The sequence below is a fragment of the Eschrichtius robustus genome, chromosome 17, assembly GCF_028021215.1.
Source record: "Eschrichtius robustus isolate mEscRob2 chromosome 17, mEscRob2.pri, whole genome shotgun sequence".
NCBI lineage: Eukaryota > Metazoa > Chordata > Mammalia > Artiodactyla > Eschrichtiidae > Eschrichtius > Eschrichtius robustus.
Window position 1 is genome coordinate 47,986,075 of NC_090840.1, and position 22,332 is coordinate 48,008,406.

Consider the following 22,332-nt stretch of genomic DNA (forward strand, 5'->3'; position numbering starts at 1 on the left):
CTATGAAATGGAGACTGAGTGTTCCTCTGTTGGTCACTGATTGAGGATTTCAGACTTTGTATTTGTCCAGAAGGAAAGATGGTTTCATCTTTCATTTGGGAGGCTCTATCAGCATTGTTTGCAGTTGTCTCAAAGGAATTGCATTGAACTTTTTAGCGGTTTTTAAGATAGTTTTTAACCACTTAATTTCACCTTTTTACAGCTAGTATATAAATTAAAATGACTCAATTTAGTCATTTACATGAGTAAAATGGAGGTATCATATAAGTGACTATGATAGTTTGCTGAAGGGATTAATTAGTTAAATGAAGTTTCACAGATGTGAGGCTTGTGAGCTGCCACAAGTGAAGAGAGGGAAACTGTGTGGACTTAGAGCTGTAAGATTGGTCAGTTGGAGTAAAGCTTACATGGAAAGGTGAGGACGACCCCAGAAAATCAGAAAAAGTAAGCTTGACTAGTCTGAAATAAGAAATGGCATATGAGAATTGACAAGTAAGATGGTGATACTGGAAAGTAGGATTAAATAAAGTTTTATATTCCTGATGTGGATATGGCTCTAAGCCCAAATTCCTTTCTGGGGTTTCTGACCTTTCTCAATGCATTGTCTCCTCCACCCCTCCCCACCCCCCCAATATACATAAACACAGAGAAGTGAGAAGAGACGGCATTAAAGTGGCAAAACAGCCCAGAGGAAAGAAAACCAAACCGAGAGTGAGGACACCTGGTTTCAACATTAGCTGTCTGACTTTAACAAGTTGCTTAAGACTCAGCATATTAAATTTGAGTTAATTAGGAATTTAATCAGCTAAAAGACAGCTTTTGTTTGGATTTTTCCGCCATAAATCTTTGGGAAAACTGCAGATTGGGTTTTGGGATATTAATGGTTTCTCTTTCCAACTGCATATCCCTGATAATTTTGCACAAATGCAGGTAATGTCACATTAGAAAAACTTTGAACATTCATTTTGTTTTCATGGCTATAGGTCTGCTGTAATAAGTAATCTGGTGGAAATCTGTTCTGCAAGAACTAGAAATAAAGCAATTTAAACTAGTATATTGATTTGCTAACTTACTGTGTTGAATATGAGAAGAATGGGCAAGTGAAAAGAAGTAGTAAGATCCAGAAAGAAGAGGTTAGAAAGACAGATACCTGGGAGATACCTGGGCCCTTTTCTTCAGAGTTCTGAATCTAAGTATATTTCTGGTGATGGGGCTCAGAAATGCTTCATTTAAAAAAAAAAAAAACCCAAACTAGTGATTCTGATTAAAAGCCAGAATTGGTGTTCACAGACTTAATTCTACTCATGAATACCTCTAAGTGCTATCATTTTATTTTGGGGATGTTAGGAAAACTGAGGTAGCCTTTTTAAACTGTGGCAGCGGGTTAGTAAAGCTTCTTAATCCTAGAATAGTAGAGCTATTAGATTGTAAGATTACAGGGGACATTAGCGATGATCTAATACAGAGACCAACAAACTGTGGTCCATGGACCAAATCTGGCCCTCCACCTGTGTTTGTAAAGTTTTTTGGAACACAGACACACTCATTCCTTTATGTATCGTCTGTGGCTGCTTTTGTGCTACAGTAGCAGAGTTTTGTAGTTGGGACAGAGACTCCATAGCTCACAAAGCCTAAAATATTTTCTATCTGGCCCTTTACCAAAAAAGTTTGTGGACTTTTGAATAGATCAGACCTATCATTTTTATAGATGTAGAAACAAGACTCAAAGATAACGAGTGAAATACTCTGAGATTACACAGCCAATTGATGGTCAGAATGCAAATACAATTTAGTTCTTTTTCCTGCTTCCATTCCACTATTTTTTGTTGGAGGTACTGATGCCTGGGTGAAATCAGAAAATAAATTTGTGGTACAGTTTTGCTTATAAGTTCATTCTTTATTATATTACAAGATGTAGTTCCTAGGGACAATAGTCTTAGATAACACAGCTGTACAAAAGTCTTTAATTTGGGTCGGGGGTAGAATTTGATTGTTGTATATTCTGTGTCCTGAGTACAAATCTTTGATTTGCTCTGCCAAGCAGTTTGATAACAGAATCCGTTATTGTTGCTGTGCAGCCAAACGGACGGACCATCGAAGTGGCTGAGGAAGAGGTCGTCCGAACTCCTCGGAGTGCAGCAGCTAAGCAGCCATTAGAGACACACAAGAAAAATGAAAAGGTCAGTTGGGAGCATGTGAAAATATATGCAAGGCTCTTAATAAAGAGGGTGACATATAAAGTGTTACATGTACACCCCCATTTAAGGAAAACTAAAAATCTGAATTTATCATAGCGGATGGATGGGTGGTGGAGGTTTAAGTAAGTTGGTTTTGTTTGTTTTTTAAGGAGGGATGTATCACCAAGTATTTTAAACATTGCCGTGACATTATTAAGTTTTCATTTTGCCAGAAACAATTTATTCATGACTTGAACATCTTTTATATGAGTAAGGTTCCAGATATGTAACATACCTCTTATTGGAAAACAAAATTGTGATACCTTTGTTAATAGTGCACTTTTGGCATGAAAAGGCTTGGCAAAATTGTTCTATGGTATTAAGTGTTAATATAGATTTCTATTGTGACAGCGACATAATCATCTACTTATTAGATACAATTTGAATTTGTTTAACAAAGGAAAATATTCTGTACTCAGGTCATTATTAAAAGGTTTGGATGTGCACTCTTAAGTTTTCAAATAAGACAATCTATTATACCCCGTTAATGGTACATTCCTGGGATTTTATTCATTTTCCAGTTGCCAGTGTTAGAACCAACCCGTTTTTATTTGACTTACTTTAGTTTGTAAGTAGGCAAAATGTACAAGACTCTGTTAACAGTGGTACCTCCTGCTGTGGGCGAGAGACTTTTTATTTAATTCTTTTTGGTACATTAAAAACTGCAACCTCTCCCCCCGCCCCTTTTTTTTTTAACCCTTGCATGCATGACTCCTTTTCAGGGAAAACGAACAAAAAAACAACCACAGGTAGGTAAGTGGTTTCTAGGAACCAAGGTGCCACAACTCCAGCCCCGTAGCGTAGTGGTGTGAAGTGCTTGGTACAGTTTCTTAATGCTCATAATTTCAAAATACCACTGAAGAACTGGTGAGATCAATTCTGCCCTGTAACCCGGTGAAATTGGTCTAGGGCCAAGACAGCTGCAGGTAGGATGGCTTAAAATGAAGGATGGTTGTGGGAAAGAATTAAATATATGTCCGACTTTGCCTTTGGCAGAAAAATAAATAGTAAATTACTTTTATTAACAAGCATACAATTTAGGGACTGTGAATTTACACTGTGAATAGTTTATATGCTTAATGTAGAGGTATACTTCTCCCATCTAGTGTTTCCTTGTTCCTGGGCTTTCTCTTTACTAGTGAGCATTTTATACTTAACTCCTGCTTCCACTCCCTGAATTATCCTGAAAAATCTGTAGTTGGAATAATTAATCAACTACCATTCATCTCTGATTGATTAATTATATATAGATTGTATGTATCGGGATGTAAAACCATAGTTTAAAGTTTTAAATCATTCTGAAATCTCTTATGTTAGAAAGTAATTATAATGGTTGACATTTGTTAAGTATCTATAACATGGCAGGCACTGTGCAAGGTGAGGTATGTGTATATATCGTACATATTTACTTCGTACATAATTACTTATTTAATTATAAGTAAATATATTTACTTATAATATAGTAGGGACAACTTATTGAGCACTTACTGGGTGTACTTTTAAGACTTTATAGAATATTTATACATGTTACTTTAATTATCCTCGCAAGAATGCTGAGGAGGTGGTATCATACCTGTCTTACAAATAAGAAACCTGAGGCTTAAGTTACCTAAGCTTTTAAAAGTACAGTCAGTTCTAACCTAGACCCATCACTCCAAAGTCTGTACTTTTCACTGCTCTGTATTATTTCTAATCCTTTCAAAAACTCTTCCAGGCAAATAGTATTAGTCCCATTTACAAATAAGGGCTCTGAAGCATAGAGGGATTGTGTGATTTCTCTAATTTCATACGTAGTTTCTGAACTGGGATTTGAACCCAGCTCATTCGGATGCCAAAGCCCATGTGCTGTTTAATCACTTGACAGAACCACCTCCTTTCAGTTGCCATTGCTTTTTTAGTGCAAGGCTTCTACCTTTGGTTTGTCGCCTATTTGATTTGACTTTTTGCATAATAATAAATGCTACCACTCATGCTTAATGTTTCTTTTCGCAATCCTACATCTTGAATTTATGCTTTTTAACTTGGTTCAGTCCAGGTGACTCTCATTTCAGTTAACTTTTTATGCTATTGTGCTGTGTGCTGTTGTGTGTTTTAAATATGTGGGGTTTTTTTTAAGACTTCTTACTGTCTTTTTTCGTAAATAAACATCTTAGGTCTACTTATGCACCTTAATATGTATTATTATGTATTTGTTTTCCTCTCAGAGCCACGTTAGGCACTTTAAGAAATACAGTTTGCCCGTAAAGCAGTTGCACTCTATGCAGTGATATTGAATACCTTGTCCTGTCACTTGAGTAAGCCTTATAGATAAAACTGTCTAAAAACCGTATATGACAAGAGCTATAGATATTGGGTCTATAAAGCAAGTTAAGCTACCAGGTCCATTTGGATATGAAGGTTAATGCTTCATTGATGCTAGTCTCTAGTAGAGTATACACTGGATCATTAGCCAGGCTGAATGCATTGTGCTATTTGATGATGAAGAGAATAAGGAGAAATGTAAGACGTACTTACCCTCAGAGAGATTACAGTCTAGTTAAGGAAAGGCAAGCATAAGAGAAGATACCAGGTAACATACGGCCTTGAGTGCCAGGTATTCAGAGAAGTAAGATTATCCTATTTGGGTAGCCAGAAAAGATTGACTTAATTGGACTCTTGAGGATGGGGATGGTATTTCAGTGAGTAGAAGTGGGGAGGCCAATTTTGGCAGGGGAGAGAAACAAATGAACACAGTCAGTCATTGTTCAGCTGAAACAAAACAACATATTCAGACTCAAGGGAAAGCCCTAGACAGGTTTGACTGGTCAGGGTGGGGTGGGGTATGATAAAAACTTAGATATGCTCAGCTGGCAGCAACATTTATGATTAACAAATCAACATTGCATCTGTGATTGTAAAGGTCTGAATTAAGATAGAAGTGTAAAGATGGTTAGTAAGAAAAATAGCAAAAGCAAAAATGTATAAAATTTGGTCACAATCAGGTTGTTGCGGACAAAGTCAGTGGTGTCCTACTGAAATATTCATTATAAATATTAACAAGTTCTTACATTTTCGGGATGCTACACAGAGTACAAAATATTTTCACATCTCTTAATCCTAATGCACAGGGAGGAGGGTATTATCATTTTTTTTATACAGCTTATTGAAAAGAGTTTAATGAATTGCCCAGGATCACATAGCTAGTAAGTAATGCTCTCTCAATTTCTTTGAGGTAGCAGTTCTCAAAGTGTGGTCCGTGGACCCCTGTGAAGGGGTTCCAGGGACCTTTTTGTTGGGTCCCAGAAGACAAAACTGTTTTCAGAATAATTAAGACATTGTTTGTCTTTTCCACTGTGTTAATATTTGCATTAATGGTGCGAAAAGCAGTAGTGAGTAAAACTACTGACTCCTTAGTACAAATAAAGGCAGTGACACCAAGCTACTTGTAGTTGAATTCTTTACTGCAATCCACTTACAGTTGGAAAAATAAAAAGGAAAAAAAAAATAAAAAAGCTAATTCCACTTAAGAGTATCCTTGACGAATCTGAAAAAATGATCATTATTCATTTGATTAATTATTGACTTCTGAATACATGCCGTTTAATATTCTGTATGATGAAATGGGAAGTATGCATAAAGTATGCTCTGTACTGAAAAACAGTGGTTGCCTTGAGGAAAAGCACCTGTGCAGTTGAGTTGCAAGCTGGACTAGCCACTTATTTCTTGTTACTCCATTTTTACTTGAGAGAACAACTGAGAGGCCATGGTTATTTAGAGTTGGGTATTTGTAGACATTTTCTCAAAAATAATCAAGACAGTTCAAGGAAAACAACTGATAGTGCTGTTACAAATGATAAAATGATTTGTTGCCAAGTGAAAATTAGAAATTTGGAAAATTTGTGTCTACCACCATGAGCTTGGCAACATCCCAGTACTTAATGAATTGCTGATGAGATCAGCAGTGATGTTAACAAATGTGTTGTTTTTTTTAAATATTGTATATAATGGATTGGGGTTTTTGTTTGTTTGTTTGTTTTTATCTATTTGGTTGCACCAGGTCTTAGTTGCAGCACGCGGGCTCCTTAGTTGCAGCTCACAGACTCCTTAGTGGCAGCTCGCCGGCTCCTTAGTTGTGGCATGCGAAATCTTAGGTGGGGCATGCATGTGGGATCTAGTTGCCTGACCAGGGATCGAACCCGGGCCCCCTGCATTGGGAGTGCGCAGTCTTAACCACTGGGAGACCACCAGAGAAGTCCCCAGAATGTTTTTTGTTTTTTTGTTTTTTATAAATTTTATTTATTTATGTATATATGTATGTATGTATGTATGTATTGGCCGCGTCGGGTCTTCCTTGCTGCGCGCAGGCTTTCTCTAGTTGTGGCGAGCAGGGGCTACTCTTCGTTGTGGTGCGCAGGCTTCTCTTTGAGGTGACTTCTGTTGTTGCGGAGCATGCGCTCTAGGCACGCAGGCTTCAGTAGTTGTGGCACGCGGGCTCAGTAGTTGTCGCTCGTGGGCTCTAGAGCGCAGGCTCAGTAGTTGTGGCACACGGGCTTAGTTGCTCCACGGCATGTGGGATCTTCCCGGACCAGGGCTCGAACCCATGTCTCCTGCATTGGCAGGCGGATTCTTAACCACTGCACCATCAGGGAAGCCCCCCAGAATGTTTTTTAACCTTTTGGAAGATGTATGTAACTCAGTGAATCAATATTTTCCAAACGCTCAATGCTTGCATGTTACAAAAGTAGACAAGTATAAAAGATTCATTTAAGGTGCAAGGTAGACCAATGGATTTTAATGTAGTAAAGTATAGAAAGCTCATTGATGTAGTTTCAGATTCCACAACAATTGCAACAATTTTTAAGAAACTACCACTTGACAAGTTTTGATGTAATATTTTTTCCTTCCTCTACCTAAAATCCTTCATGATTTCCCGTTGTTATTACTCGACAGTCTTGAACATAATCCAATGGCACTGTGGCTCAAGTCTCTTTTCTTACCTCTTACCTTCTCTAAGCTCCAGACACTTTGGTTTTCTTTCTTTAACTTTCTATTTTTTTAATTTAATTTATTTATTTTATTATTTTTGGCTGCGTTGGGTCTTTTCCCGCGGGCTTTCTCTAGTTGCGGTGAGTGGGGGCTACTCTCCATTGCGGTGCGCGGGCTTCTCATTGCGGTGGCTTCTCTTGTTGCGGAGCACAGGCTCTAGGCACGCAGGCTTCAGTAGTTGTGGCACATGGGCTCACTAGTTGTGGCTCGCAGGCTGAGTAGTTGTGGTGCACAGGCTTAGTTGTTCCGCGGCATGTGGGATCTTCCCGGACCAGGGCTCGAACCTGTGTCCCCTGCATTGGCAGGCGGATTCTTAACTGCTGTGCCACCAGGGAAGTTCCCTGGTTTTCTTTCTTTTTTGTTAAACAGCTTTATTTTGAGATATACCATAGAACTTACTTCTTTCAAGTGTACAGTTTTGGTGTGTTTACGGAGTTGTACAGCTATTACCACAGTCTAATTTTTAAACATGTTCCTCTTCCCAAGAAGAAATCTTGTGCCTGTTAGCAGTTGCTCCCCGATTTCCCCTCTCCTCCGCTTGGCAACTGCTAATCTTTCATGTACTATCAAGAATATCACAATTATCTGAAAAAAACTATTGAAAAAGTCCTCCCTTTTCCAATTACGTATCCACATGTATGTGTAGCCATATTTTCTTCATATGCTTCAATCAAATAATATATCACAGCAAATTAATGCAAAAGCAGATATGCAAGTCCAGGTTTTTTTAATGGAGCCAGACATAAAAGATATCTGCACAATGTAAAACATGACATGCTTCTCACTAAAATGTTTGTTTTGGAAAATATAGTTCTTTATATAGGTATAATTATATAATTAGCTTATTATTACTTTGAGATAAATTAATACATAGCTAAATAATTTCTTAGTTTAAATTTACAATATGGTAGATATCAACAGATAGAACCCCACAAAGGCTCTTTGATATCCTCAATACTTTTTTAAAAAATATGTTTATTTATTTATGGCTGCGTCAGGTCTTAGTTGCGGCACTCAGGATCTTTCGTTACGGCGTGTGGGCTCTTTCATTGCAGCGCACAGGCTTCTCTCTAGCTGTGGCATGCAGGCTCTCTAGTTGTGGCATGCGGGCTCCAGAGCACATGGGCTCTGTAGTTTGTGGCACGTGGGCTCTCCAGTTGTGGCTCCCGGGCTCAGTAGTTGTGGTGTGCAGGCTTAGCTCTTCCGCAGCATGTGGGATCTTAGTTCCCCGACCAGGGATCGAACCTGCGTCCCCTGCATTGGAAGGCGGATTCTTAACCGCTGGACCACCAGGGAAGTCCCCTCAATATCTTTTAAGAGTAGAAAAGAGTATCGTATGACCAAGAAGTTTGAGTGATTAGTGTTTAGAAGACCAAAGACAAAATTATTCTGAGGCAGCATAGATTTTATACAGGCATAAACTCTAGCAGTTAGCAAAATAGAGAAAAACCTGCATGCTCAGGGAGCTTACATACATTTGTTTTATGTTCCATAATACATCTTAGAAACTGTAGTTTCAAACTAGGGATTGGCAAGCCATGACCTGCTGGCCGTATCAGGTTCTCTGCCTATTGTTGAAAGTTTTATTGGAACACAGACACACTTATTCATTTGTTTATTGACTGTGGCTGCTTTTGCAATACAACAGCAAAGTTGAGAGGCCTTATAGTTTACAAAGCCTAAAATATTTAGTATCTGGTCCCTTTTTTTGCTGAACCCCTGTTTTAAACTCCTGATACAGTCTTTTGGGTTCATTAAAATGTTTCATTATCTGGAGTGCTTTAATATCATCTGATTCTCTAGGTCTTGGACTCTTGACTCTCCAGGTTCCCTTGTGCCGCAGTCTATAGCTTTGTGATTTCTTGGGTTTCACCCAAGGAATTAGTTTTCAGGAACTTCTTTAAGGTAAACCAAGTGGTTTTTTTAATAAAAGTGGTAATATCTTACCAGAGAAGCCTCATTTCTGCCCGTAGACTTTTCTGTCTAAACGCCTAATGAATAGTGGAACTGAGACCAGAACTAGGACATCTGCCTTAACCCATCGTTTTTCCACGATACTATGGTTGTATCAGGCAGGAAGTGGCAAGAGGGGGGTCAAAAGTGAAATGGTGAATTTGTATTTTATAATGCTATGATTGAAGTGAGAATGAAAGTGGAATCTCCAAGTGGAATTAGTTTAGGCTATTGGAAATGTGAGAACCAAATCTGGGAAAGAGTTCAGGGCTAGATAAAAGAAGTTCTTAAGAAATGTTTCTTGTAAATTTTTTAAGATTATGAGTTGATAACCATGCTGCTTATGCAGTGTTCCATAACTTACGAGCTCACACCAAACATATTTAAATAATTTAATGGCTTGGATGGTGAATCAAGTATACAAATGTAATAGCTCAAAGATTTTATTTGGGGGGACAATGAGAGTTGGGAAGACAGGGCTATATGTAATGCAGTCTAATTTTAGGCTCTTTCAATGGTTAACGAAATATTAATGGAATACCTTCTATGTGCAGGATATACTATTCTAAACACAAGGAATATAATGGTTGATAAAACAGGATAAAATGGTTGATAAAAGAGTCACTATTCTCATGAAGTTTAGTGGGGAAAACAACTAAAAACAAGCAAGTATAGTCTCTAAGGTCAGGTGGTGTTAAATGCTGTGAAAGAAAATAACTAACCAGGGTGAGGAGAAAGAGGTAAAGTGCTAATTGTGGGCACTTCCTTGCACCTGCATCTCTACTCCTTCCTTCCATTCAAAAAAAAAGTATCAGAATAGTGGTGAGTGGAGAGATGCTGAGTCTAGTTTAAATCATACCTCCTCCCCAAAATGGGGGAAATCAATTGCAAGCCTGTCTACTTTTAAAAAGGTTTGTGATACTTTTCATAATTAATCTCATCCTGATATTGTGTCACAAAGTTACTAAGATTAAGAACTGCTAGTTCAGACAGAGTAGAGAAATGGAATTCGTATGCCTCTTGGGCCATTCATCCTTTGCCATTTAACCATGCCCAACTCATCTGTATGTTTGAGACAAGTGAGAAAAATAAATAGTGCCAAAATGTGGAGCAGTATAAAATTAGGGACTTGCCACATTTAGGCAGGAGGTGGATGAAATTGATCCTAAAGCAATGGTTTTCAGACTTTTCAAGTGGCAATTGCTAAAACTTTTCAAAATAAATTTCACTAACAACTTTTAATTTTGTCAAGTACACTTTTATTTTTGTTTATTTTTTTGGCTGCGCCTCCTGGCATGTGGGATCTTAGTTCCCTGACCAGGGATCGAACCCGCACCCCCTGCAGTGGAAGCGTGGAGTCTTAACCACTGGACTGCCAGGGAAATCCCATCAAGTACATTTTTTTTTAATCTGTTAATTTTTTTTGCTGATTTTTTTAAAATTAATTTTTATTGGAGTATAGTGCTTTGCAATGTTGTGTTAGATTCTGCTGTACAACAAAGTGAATCCGTTATACGTACATGTATATGTATGTGTATACGTGTATGTGTACGTATACGTGTATGCATCCATTCTTTTTTAGGTTTCCTTCCCATTTAGGTCACCACAGATCACTGAGTAGGGTTCCATGTGCTAAACAGTAGCTTCTCGTTAGTTATCTATTTTATACAATAGTAGTGTGTATATGTGAATCCCAGTCTCCCAGTTTGTCCCACCCCCACTCCCCCTTGGTAACTGTAAGTTTGTTCTCTACATCTGTGACTATTTCTGCTTTACCAATAAGTTCATCTGTACCATTTTTCTAGATTCCACATATAAGCGATATTATACAAGTACATTTTTAAAACCACTGTCACCATTGCAAAAAAAGAAAGGAATTTTGACACAATGGAAGAAGAACAAAAATCTCGGAAAAAAGTTTTTGCCATGAGTTAATGAAAAACCTTATACACCAGCCACTAGTCAGCAGACCAGAGCACTCTAGTATCCATTTCTAGCCTTTAGAAAATACTCAGCATTCCTCTTTTTCATGCTCTGTTTACTTTATCACTCCTGACATTACCAGCAGAGACTTTAGATGATTACAGAGCTGTAAGTATTAGAGAGGTCAGTTCCCCCAAATTTTAAGGACTAGTACTTTCCAGATTAGAGAATTAATAAATTGAATAAGGATTACATTCAGAACCTGGCAACTTACCTTGTGTGTAAATGGCTAATTGCAAAATAAAGTATCATTTAACTAAAAATTTGTACAGTATTCCTCTTCTGATAGTTTTGTTGCAATGCAAATATTAGATTATACTCCCTAAGTTAATCTTTTAAGCATTAATTGGACACTGTTCTGCTTTTCTTTATACTTTGCAGTTCTTTAAAATAGCAGTATCTGTTAAGAGAGCAGTTAGCCATTTGAATAGATCTGCTTTTGCTGTCAAGGTATACCTTTTGCCACTCTAATAAATGATAGCACTTATTTGGGTATTGTCTAATATTAGGGAGTGTTCATTTATGTTAAGGTTAAAAGATGAGCTTAATTATAGAAGTTATTTTTGTGTGTTTTCTTTGATAACCAGTTCATATTTTTTTTTATATTTAAGTTCTGTGAATTTGAGAGCAAATTATTCATAGTCTTAGAACTACTTTAGCATGTGCTTTAAAGACTGTACTCTCCAAATTGGAATACATAAGAAGATCCATTGGGATGAAGGAAGAAAATATTAGGCTTTCTATTTATACTGTTTTTTAATCAAAATATTAAGCTTTACTCATGTTTTATATATAGTCATTGGCATCCTTATTTAGGATGTTAAAAGGTATTAATTAATTAATTGGGGAGAGGAAAATGACAGAGATAAAGCAAATGGGGTGGAACTTGAGCTGGGTTAAGAAATAATAATGCACATCATTTTAGGCATTGGACATCAGTAGAGGGAGGGGGTACATGGTAAAGGGTACAAAGAAAGTCACCCTAAGCACCCAGGCTACCGTACTTTATTTTGAAAGAAAATTCATGGTCAGTATAGTTTGGGCAAAGACAAGAATATTTAGAGATGACAGTCATGTTGGAACCAAATGATTATATATGTGAATTAAAGAATATACGGTTGAGATTAATTTGTGGAAGACCTGTATCATATGAGGAAGTTATATTAGACTTTATAGATGGTAGAAAATGGTAGGGATTTTTTAAATGGGAATGTAAATTAATTGGACTGGTATAGATATGTTGGGAGATGAACAATGGGAGGGAAGCCCTTGAAGTTAAGAATTTCTCCTAATGTCTCATTTACATGTCTGTTTCTCCTGTTAGATTAGTATAGAACACTTTCCATAAGTAGAAAGTTTTATTTAGTTCTATATACTGAGCTCCTAAAACAATGTCTGACACATAGTAGGTATTTAATAAATCTTGATTGTATGAAGACCATTCAAGAGAGGCTAGTTTAATAGTCCACCCAGCTCCATGGTGAAGCCTGACAACAATGGGGGGGGGGGAAGAACTATGGGTAACAGGAAGGCAGAACTTGCGTTCTCAGTTTTCCTTCAACTGTTAGCTGTAATGGAGCTGATCAGAAGTAAGACATTCACCTCAGTAGGATGGCTGGGTCAATTAGTAGTGTGTATACATATTTACTTTAAAGCTTTTTATAGTATATTATGTTACTAAGTCTCATCTGAGTGAGAGGTTACTTTTAAAGTGAGGTTACTTTTAAAGGTAATAGTATAAAATCAAACAAGATGGAAGCCTAAATCAAGATAATTTCCCTTACTTTTCTGCAGAGTTTATTTTAATGACAAATCATAGTATATTTCAGTGTGAATGTAATTCCTGTCCTTTTTCCATAGCTTCCCTCTTTTAAAAATAAGCTGATTTATGCATGCGGCTTTGTAGTCAGCAGTCTGCTTTCACATCTTATTTAATCCTTAAAAGAACCTTACGTGAAGTTAGTAGGAGTTTTTGTCCCATATGACAGTTGGGGAAAAGGGTTTAGAGTGATTCAACCCTAAATCACATAGCTAATACATGATTGAATTTATATTTGGCATTATATGTAGAGAGTCAGAAAGGAAAGTATTTGTGAGGCAAGGCTCTGGAGTCAGAACTGGCTTTTAGTCTTGGTTTCAACACTTAACACTGTATCTTAGGCAATTTATATAATCTCTTTATGGCCTCAGGTTTCCTTATCTGTAAGGCGGGGGTACTTACTTTAGTTAGTTTCTGTAGCTGTGCACTATCCAATATAGTAGCTGTTTGCCGCATGTGGCTATTTAACATTCTTTTTTGTACTGTCTTATTAATAGTTTTTAATATTGATTACATTTTGAAATGATAGTATTTTGGATGTGTTGGGTGAAATATAAAAATTAATGTTACATATTTTAACTTTTTAATATCTGCTAGAAAAATTTTAATTACATACGTGGCTTGCATTATATTTCTGTTGGACAGTACTACTCTAGACCAGGGGTTGGCAAACTCTGACCCCCAAATTCAGCCAGATTCCTATTTTTAGAAATGCAGTTTTACTGGAACACAGTCACACCCATTTAATTATATATGGTATATGGCTACTTTCATGCTACAGCAGCAGAATTATTTGGTTGCTACATATAGAACCATACGGCCTGCAAAGCCTAAAATATTTACTGTTTTATCCTTTATAGAAAAAGTTTGCTGGGAATTCCCTGGCGGTTCAGTGGTTAGGACTCTGCGCTTTCACTGCCGAGGACGTGGGTTCAATCCCTGGTTGGGGAACTAAGGTCCCACAGGCCACACGGCCAAAAAAAAAAAAAGAAAGAAAGAAAGAAAGAAAAAGGTTGCTGACCCTTGCTCTAGATTGTAACTGATAGATGCTCAGTGTGTTACATCTTTACTTAAGAGTGGATATGAGAGACAGAAAGTAGATTAGTGGTGGGTGCCGGTGGGGAAAAGGTAGTAGGGAGTGACTGCTAATGGGTCCCAGGTTTCTTTTTAGGGATGATGAAAATGTTTTGGAGTTAGATACCAGTGATAGTTGTGCAACTTTGAAGATACTGAAAACCGCTGAACTACACTGAAAAAGATATCTCAATTTTTTTTAAGTGGATATGAGCCTGGTTTGGTAGAGGTAATAAACCAGTACCTTAAACATGATACATGTTAATGATAATGAGAACATGCAAAGAAACAGATGCAAATCAACTATGGGGAACGTAAGAAAACATTTTATTAGTTTTTATGTATTCCCATGCCACTTGAGAATATTTGCAAGTAGTTTCTTGATAAGAAGCAATTAGCTGTCATTTATTGCTTACTCAAACTGTCAGTTACTGCTTACCCTATTTCTTTTTAGTTGTAAACTTAACTTTAAGATAGTGCACAATAATACATACATAGCCGATCTTGGTAAATAGTTAAATGAGTGAATACAAAGTATAAATAAAATCTATATTTTTAAATATTAGTTCTCTTCTGGAAACATCTAAATATAGAAATCATGGCTTTATGAAGTTTTTAGCAAACTTTTGAGAGGAGAAAATGTTAGCAGAAGGGAATTGGAAAGCCATTCCAAAAATGTCCATATCTTGTACATGTGTAGGTGTTTTTTCTTTAATGAATTACTATACATCTACCATATACAAATCTTAGGTATTTTCACACTGCTTGGAAACTGACAAAATATTGTCTGTTTTGTACAGTTGACTCATTAATTTGTTATGCGAAGAGTATGCCAACAATCTGCTTTACGAAATCAAAAAACCAATAATCAGTGCATCATTTTCCTTCTGACCACTAGCAATAGGTTTTCGTTTTATTGCTCTGAAAACATCATGTTATAGTGCCTTATTTATGATGTAAGTTAGGATAGCATGATGTCTAAGGGCACAGACTTTGGAGCCAGTTAGACCTATTTCCTAATTTATTAACTTAATGCAACCCAGACAGCCTATTTAATATTTAACATCTCTAAGTCTTTGTTTCCTAATCTCTAAAATGGGAATAATACCTTTCTAGTGAGCTTGTTTTAAGGAATAAAGAATTGAATGTAACGTACTTATATAGTAACCACTGAATAAATGGTAACCTCATACTATTATTGCCATTTAATATGTTAAGTTTTTTAATCAAACATTAAATTTTTTTGGTTGTCAGCATCATACATTTCATTATGTATTTTACTGACTCCTACCTTTTCAAAAACATAATGAAATATTAAGTAACATTCTATTTTACTTTCAGTCAAAGAAAAATAAGAAGAAATCAAAGTCAGATGCTAAAGCAGTGCAAAACAGTTCACGCCATGATGGAAAGGAAGTTGATGAAGGTACTTGAGCAAGTGAAAGGACTGTAGAAAAATTTTTAATCCTTTTTTACCAAGGTGCATTATATAAAAGCTGCATTTGTTTCGCTTAATCTTTTATCTAGCTCTTCTTTTTAATAACTATAGATTTTAATGTACACATCTGTGACATTGTTAGGAGACACTTTTTTTCCCTAAATTATTTAAGGATCTAACAATGCTTTCCTTGAAGAGAACTGCCTTGAAATTTAAGGTCTAGCTCAGTATCTTGCCATTCATTTTGTCTTTGTTTCCTAGAAACGTGGTTTGGTTTTTTTCCCATTGTTCTTAAATATACCATCCCTAGAAGGCTGGGTACGAAATTCTTAAGTAAGCCATTTATTGTCCTCACCTAATAAACCCATTTATTAGTAAGTATATATAACACTCCCCTACTAGTACTATCCAGCAAGATAAAAAAATATGCAAGATAACTTACATCAATTTTTTCTAAACCAATAGATGACAGATCTGATAAAAATTACCAGAATAAATAATGGCAGTTAGCTGTCTAAAACAGCGAGATTAGAATAAATTCATAGGATAAATTAGTATAATCAGCACTCTTGGTTTTTAGTTTAATATCTAAATTTATTATGATACTTCAGATGCCCCACCATGTTTTCCCCCCAAAACTACAACTTTTTTGTCTTCCCCTTACTGAATAACGTTTTTTTTTCTGGGGCTATGTCAGGAGCCTGGGAAACTAAAATTAGTCACAGAGAGAAACGACAGCAGCGTAAACGTGATAAGGTGCAGTCTGATTCTGGTTCATTGGATTCAACTATCCCTGGGATAGAAAATACCATCACAGTTACCACCGAGCAAGTTACAACTGCATCATTTCCTGTTGGTTCCAAGAAGAATAAAGGTATATTAGTGGAACATAAGAGTGATACATCAAATCCAACTCCTTTTAATCAGATGTACAAAATATCATTACGTCAAAATCTGGCTATTTTGAACTGCTTACATCATTGTGCTGATATACCCTTCTTCGTGAGAGCACTGTGGACCACGTATTGGCTTACCTGATACCAGCAGTGTTACTTGTTACATACTGCCTAATGAATGGCCTATTAAATTAAATTGCCTTTCTGCTTTGTCACATGAGAAAATGATTGCTGCTTTTTTCTCATGTGTATTGCTTTGCCCCAACTCCCTAACATCTCCATTTCTTATAGTGGACATTCATTAAATGAAATGACTTGTCACCATTCTTTTCATTCCAAGATGAAACAAGCATGTTCTGGATAATGCAGGTTCCATCTGCATTTCTTATCACCCCAACTTTTTGAGAATGCTATAGGTGTTTGATAAAGCTAGACTGGAACTGCAAACATTATTGAGCTAATGTTCTTCCCAAGTATTTCAAATGTTCAAACTATCCAATACTGATGGCTTCTTGGTAGTTCTTACATTGCCATCATTTTTACCCTGGAGACATCAGTCTACAGAGTGATGCTGTTCATCTTGCTTCAGGCATTGACTTTTCTTCCTTCACCTTTTCATTAATTGCTAGCACCTCCCACTTGTCTCCAAACCTCTGTCTTAGCCTTGGTGTCTTTTACTTTTTTGCTTGATGATGTGGTGGAATTTATTGCTGTGGTACAGCAGTGACTTCTGCTTATCCATTTTCACTGTCACATATTAGCCATGCTGTAGTGTTTCTGTTGGTGACTCTTTTTCACTGTCTTGTGCATGCCTTCCTTGCTAGCAGAATGCTATGTCATGCTGGGTTTTTGATACATTGTGATCATTATGCTTTTCAGTGTCAGAGAAATAGTATCTTTGTTATAACATATAGTCTTACCGCTTGCCATATTTCCTAAGTCCTGCTCCAAATATTGGCAAAGTTCTTCTAAGTTGATGTGTTTGCTTCCAGGAGTGTTGAAAAGGCACCTAGCTGGTATTGCTGAGAGGTGGCAAAGTTGAATCCAATTACAGAGCCCAGTTCTCCAATTCCTACTTTAAAGAATCTTGATAACCATTGTAGAACAGGAGACTCTATATATACTTGGGCAGTTTTCCAGGTCCTTTTTTGGCATTGTAGTTGACTAAGAATATGATAACTAGAGAACTCTGTTCCTTAAGAACATGTGAAATATGTTGTGAGTAAAAAGTGACTCTTTTCTAGTGTAAGACTTTAGTACTTAAAGGAACAATTTATTATAAATAATTAGTAAAAATTAATTTATATGTTACTCCTAACTTAATGTGCATAGTGGCCTATTTAGTATTAAATAAATTTTATTTCTATTTCAACCAGGTGATTCTCATCTAAATGTTCAAGTTAGCAACTTTAAGTCTGGAAAAGGAGATTCTACACTTCAGGGTGAGAGAAATTACATGTAACTTAAATTGAAGGCCCATCAAGATAGAAACTTATATGATGTATGTCTCTTTCCTCACATGAATGACACAGAAAGAAAAAAAAGGCTTAGAAATGATTTTAATTACTAAAGTAACATAATCACAGTTCAGAGATTTTGGAAAATAGATAAACAGAGAAATCACTCCCACTTCTAACAGTCTTTGGTATATTCTGGTTGTTTCTCCCTCTCCCCTATATGTAAAAACATTCTTTTAGTTAATAGTTTATATGCAATTTTGATTCTTGCTTGCATTGTTTAAGCTAATAGAGAAAAAGATTTCTTTTTTCTGGACTTGGGTTTGATATAGGCATATATGGGATAAAAGACTTTACCCCTGAAATTAAATAAGAAGGCTTAATACCTATAATCTTCTAAACTGCTTCCTGAACAGTATCAAATATTTCATAATAAATGGACTATAGTATAGAGTTAAACAGTACTTCACAAACAGAAAATATATTTTATTTACTAGTTTATGATAAAGATTGAATTAAGTAGAGAATGATATACCTTACCTAAAAACTAAAGTGTAGTAAAACGTAAATTCACAAATGAAGAAGCACCTTCTCGTTTCAGGCTTGTTCTCAACACTGTCAGCTTCCTTCATTCTCATGGTTCTCAATCCTGGCTGCACATTACAGCCATCCAGGAAGCTTAGAAAACCACACACGTATATAAAAAGGAACATGTACTTACTTACACACACCTATGTGTACTTGTGTATGTGTGTGTATATATACACAACACAGATACATACATACACATGTGTACATATACCTGCATATAAATGTATACACGCAAACATACTGATGCCTGGACTCTGTCCCTAGAGATTCTGATTTTGATTGGTTTGGGCTGAGGCGCCAGTGTCTACTTTTAAGAAATTTTTCATTTGATTTTAGTGTGCAGCCAGGTTTTAGAATCACTGCCTTATACATTTTATATATATATATATATATAGGGGTATATATATATATATATATATATATATATATATATATATATTTAAGGAAAGAGCATGTAACTAAGGAGAGGTCTTTATGTTCTTAGTGGGTGAGTATACCAGAATATGTGTTTTCTTCTTTGTACTTTTGAACAAGTCAGTCTGCTTTTGAAAACATTATTAGTATATATATTAAGTTCAGACCTACTCGTAGTTTTTAAATTAACAGTCATCCATGGTGGTCATGTCACTTTTTAAATTCTTCATTTTATCTTTAAAGCTTGAGCTATTTAGAGAATAAATAAAAATATAAATATAAATCAAGCAATTATAGAAACTTGAAAATATCCCAGTTTTAACAAGGAGTCATGTATCCATTTTTAATCTTTATTTTCTTTTCTTTAAGTTTCTTCAGGATTGAATGAAAACCTCACTGTAAATGGAGGAGGCTGGAATGAAAAGTCTGTAAAACTCTCCTCACAGATCAGTGCAGGTGAGGAGAAGTGGAACTCTGTTTCACCTGCTTCTGCAGGCAAGAGGAAAACCGAACCATCTGCTTGGGGTCAAGACAGTGGAGATGCTAATGCAAATGGAAAAGACTGGGGAAGGAGTTGGAGTGACCGATCAATATTTTCTGGCATTGGTAAGAACTGTTAGAAAATTTTAAGTTTGTTTAAAATGCCTATCTGGTACATTTAAAATTTTCCAAGAATGAAAAACAGATCCATTAGTAGAAAAATTAGTCATGCGATACAGAAAGAATATAGATTAGCTCATCTCAGATCCTTCACATGGAGCAAAATGGGAACTAAATAAGTGAATAATAGCATTTATTATTTACTCTTTATTTAATTCTTTCACTTGCTTTTATCACATTTGATTATCAGTTTAGCTAACTGATATAATTGTGTATTTTTGGTGATGTAATAAGAGTAATGTGTGAGCAGACTTTTTGATTAATTTCAACAGTTCTACTATTGAGTTTAAATAAAAATAGTAAATGGAGGTACAGTTTATAGCATCAATGTGGTGTCTGTACTATTTTACAGTCTACAAAATGCCTGTTTGTAATTAATTTTTCCCCTGGATTCTAAAGATAAAGACTAGTAGTGAGAAGCTTATTTCTGTTGAGAGCCATCGAGTTAAAAGCAACTTAATTTCAGGTGTGTTTGTGTGTGCATGTGTTATAGAAAAGAAATCCATATTTAATATGGAAAACTGCAAAAAGAGAAGGAAAAACCCACTGTTATCACATTACCCAGTGACAACCACTGTTTTTTACATTTCCTTATGGTCCTTTTTTTTTTTTTTCTGTGTACAATTCTGTGGGTTTCATTTTGGTTTTTTTACACAGTCCAAATCATACATGCATTTTTGTGTTCCTCCTCCCTCACTTAATATTGTGCCTCAAACATTTTCTTTACTTTCTGTAAGTATTTTATTTAATGACCATGTGATACATTGTGTAAGCATAGCATAAACTATTTCACTATTCCCGTATTATCAGAGAAGTAACTTCTTTTTTTAAAGAAATGTAAATGACGTTGCATTGAATATATTTGTTTGGGGGTTATTTCTTTAGGATAGATTCTTGGAAGTGATATTATTGGATTAAAGGAAATATGAATGTTTACAGTGCTCTACGACATGTTGTCAAAGTATTTTCTAGGAGAGTTCTAATTTATCCTGTCAGCATCAGTATGAGTGCCATTTATCATATGCTTACCAAGGTTGAGTATTCTTATTTTTTTAATCTTTTCTAATTTGATAAGGAAAACATACATAAATTGTTTTGGTTAACTTCTTAAAATCACTAATGAGGTTGAGTGTTTTCCACAACTTTCTTGATCATTTCTGTTTCTTTTGTAAATTGTCTATTCATGTTCTTTGCCCATTTGTGTAATGGCCTCTGTTTTTTGTGCTTTAAGTTGTAATTCCTTGTGCATTAAACATATAATCTTTTCTGTTGTGCTTGTTGCAGATATGTTTTGCTTGGTTTATTTTAGTTTGGGGGAGCAATAGACATTACAGAGTTTTTAGTGTTTAAGTAGAAATAACTGTTTCTTCGCATGTTACTTGCTTTTCCCATCACTTTTAAGCTTAGAAAAACTCATGTTGACTAACATCCCTAAGAAGCAGACTCTATATCATTTGCTAATATTGTTCTTCAGCTTGTTCTCTCCTCTTCCCCTGCAATGTCCAAAAATTGTGTAGAAATATCAAAATTTGTTTGGAAGAAGAGACAATCCCTAAATTCCTAGCCTCGTTTTCAGCAGTAATAAAAGCATAAATTTCTATGCTATAAAGCATCCTTTCACACTTAATAAAAGAAATGGTCAAATTTTATCAAGTAATCTTAAGAACCATGACCTTTTGAGATATTTGCAATTTACTTATAAAACCTATGTAGCATTTTCATAATTAGTACATAAATTAGTTGGTAGTACTTGCTTAATGTTGCTGTAGACAAACTTAAAGCAGCAGATTAGAGTTCCTGCCTAGATGGATTAGGACCTTTATTGAAATTGAAAGGGAACTATATTAAATGCGGTTTGCAGTGAGTTACTGAGAAGAGACAGATGTGACTTGTCTCATGGATGTATATATGTTCCTTAAAATACTCATACGTAAGTAGGCAATTGCTTTAAAATGTTGAGAAGATATCATGGTGTAGTGGAATGAGCTTGTTCCTACTTCAGACAGACCTATTTGGTATGAATCCCTATTTTTCCACATATAAACTTTTAGGATATTAGGCTAGCTATTTAACCTATGTGAATCCCATATTCAAGTACTTGTAAGGATTGGCTATAATGAGTGTGAAGTACCAAGTTTCAGTGCCTGATCCAAACTGGTAGCTTACTTGTGGTAGATGATCCGGTAGCTTGCTATAGTAGAGAAAGAACATGGGCTTGGAAAGTAGGTTTAAGTTCCAGTCATGGCTCGGGTGTTTTCTGTCAGCAGGTCACTTAACTGCTCTGACACTTTGCCTAGCAGGGCTGCCCTAAGGATTAGAAGTAGTTGGTGTAAACAGCCCAGTACATAATAGACGTTCAATAAATGGTAGCTATTGCCATATTAGGTGGTTCTGATTTCTAAGGGTATCTTTAAATATTATTATCATAGTTATAAATCTGTACGTATCTTTCAAGTTTCATTGCAAATTGAAGGTTCCAAGTGACGTTCTTTATTTTAACAGCTGCTTGGTCTAGTGTGGATAGGGGAATGAATACCTCTGAACAGAATTCTGCTTCTTTTGCATCTCTCACACTTAACTCTGCTGTTTCTGGTATGTGAAAACAGTCTTTCATTTAGTTAACAAAAAAAATTTGTTTAATTTTAGCACTTGCTACTTGAAAAAATAATCAGAGTCAAGTACTGCTATCCACATAAATTATAGATATACAGTATAAAGTAGCAGAGGCCTTAATAAAGAAAGACCTAAATTCTTACCTGCAGGTGGCTTAGTTCCTTTCTGTGGT

The 22,332-nt window shown here is 35.9% G+C and overlaps 1 protein-coding gene across 2 annotated transcripts in view; it reads left to right on the plus strand.

The window, feature by feature from the left end:
• MTDH (metadherin) overlaps positions 1 to 22,332 on the plus strand; it is a 56,898-nt gene that overhangs the window by 11,131 nt on the left and 23,435 nt on the right. Inside the window, exons 2-7 of one of the 2 annotated variants that reach the window (XM_068525317.1) lie at positions 2,079 to 2,180; positions 15,433 to 15,517; positions 16,227 to 16,403; positions 17,802 to 17,867; positions 19,257 to 19,493; positions 22,050 to 22,139. In XM_068525317.1, coding sequence (XP_068381418.1) covers positions 2,079 to 2,180; positions 15,433 to 15,517; positions 16,227 to 16,403; positions 17,802 to 17,867; positions 19,257 to 19,493; positions 22,050 to 22,139 — 757 coding nt within the window. The remainder of the gene's footprint in view (positions 1 to 2,078; positions 2,181 to 15,432; positions 15,518 to 16,226; positions 16,404 to 17,801; positions 17,868 to 19,256; positions 19,494 to 22,049; positions 22,140 to 22,332) is intronic. The other variant, XM_068525318.1, reaches the window with a different exon arrangement.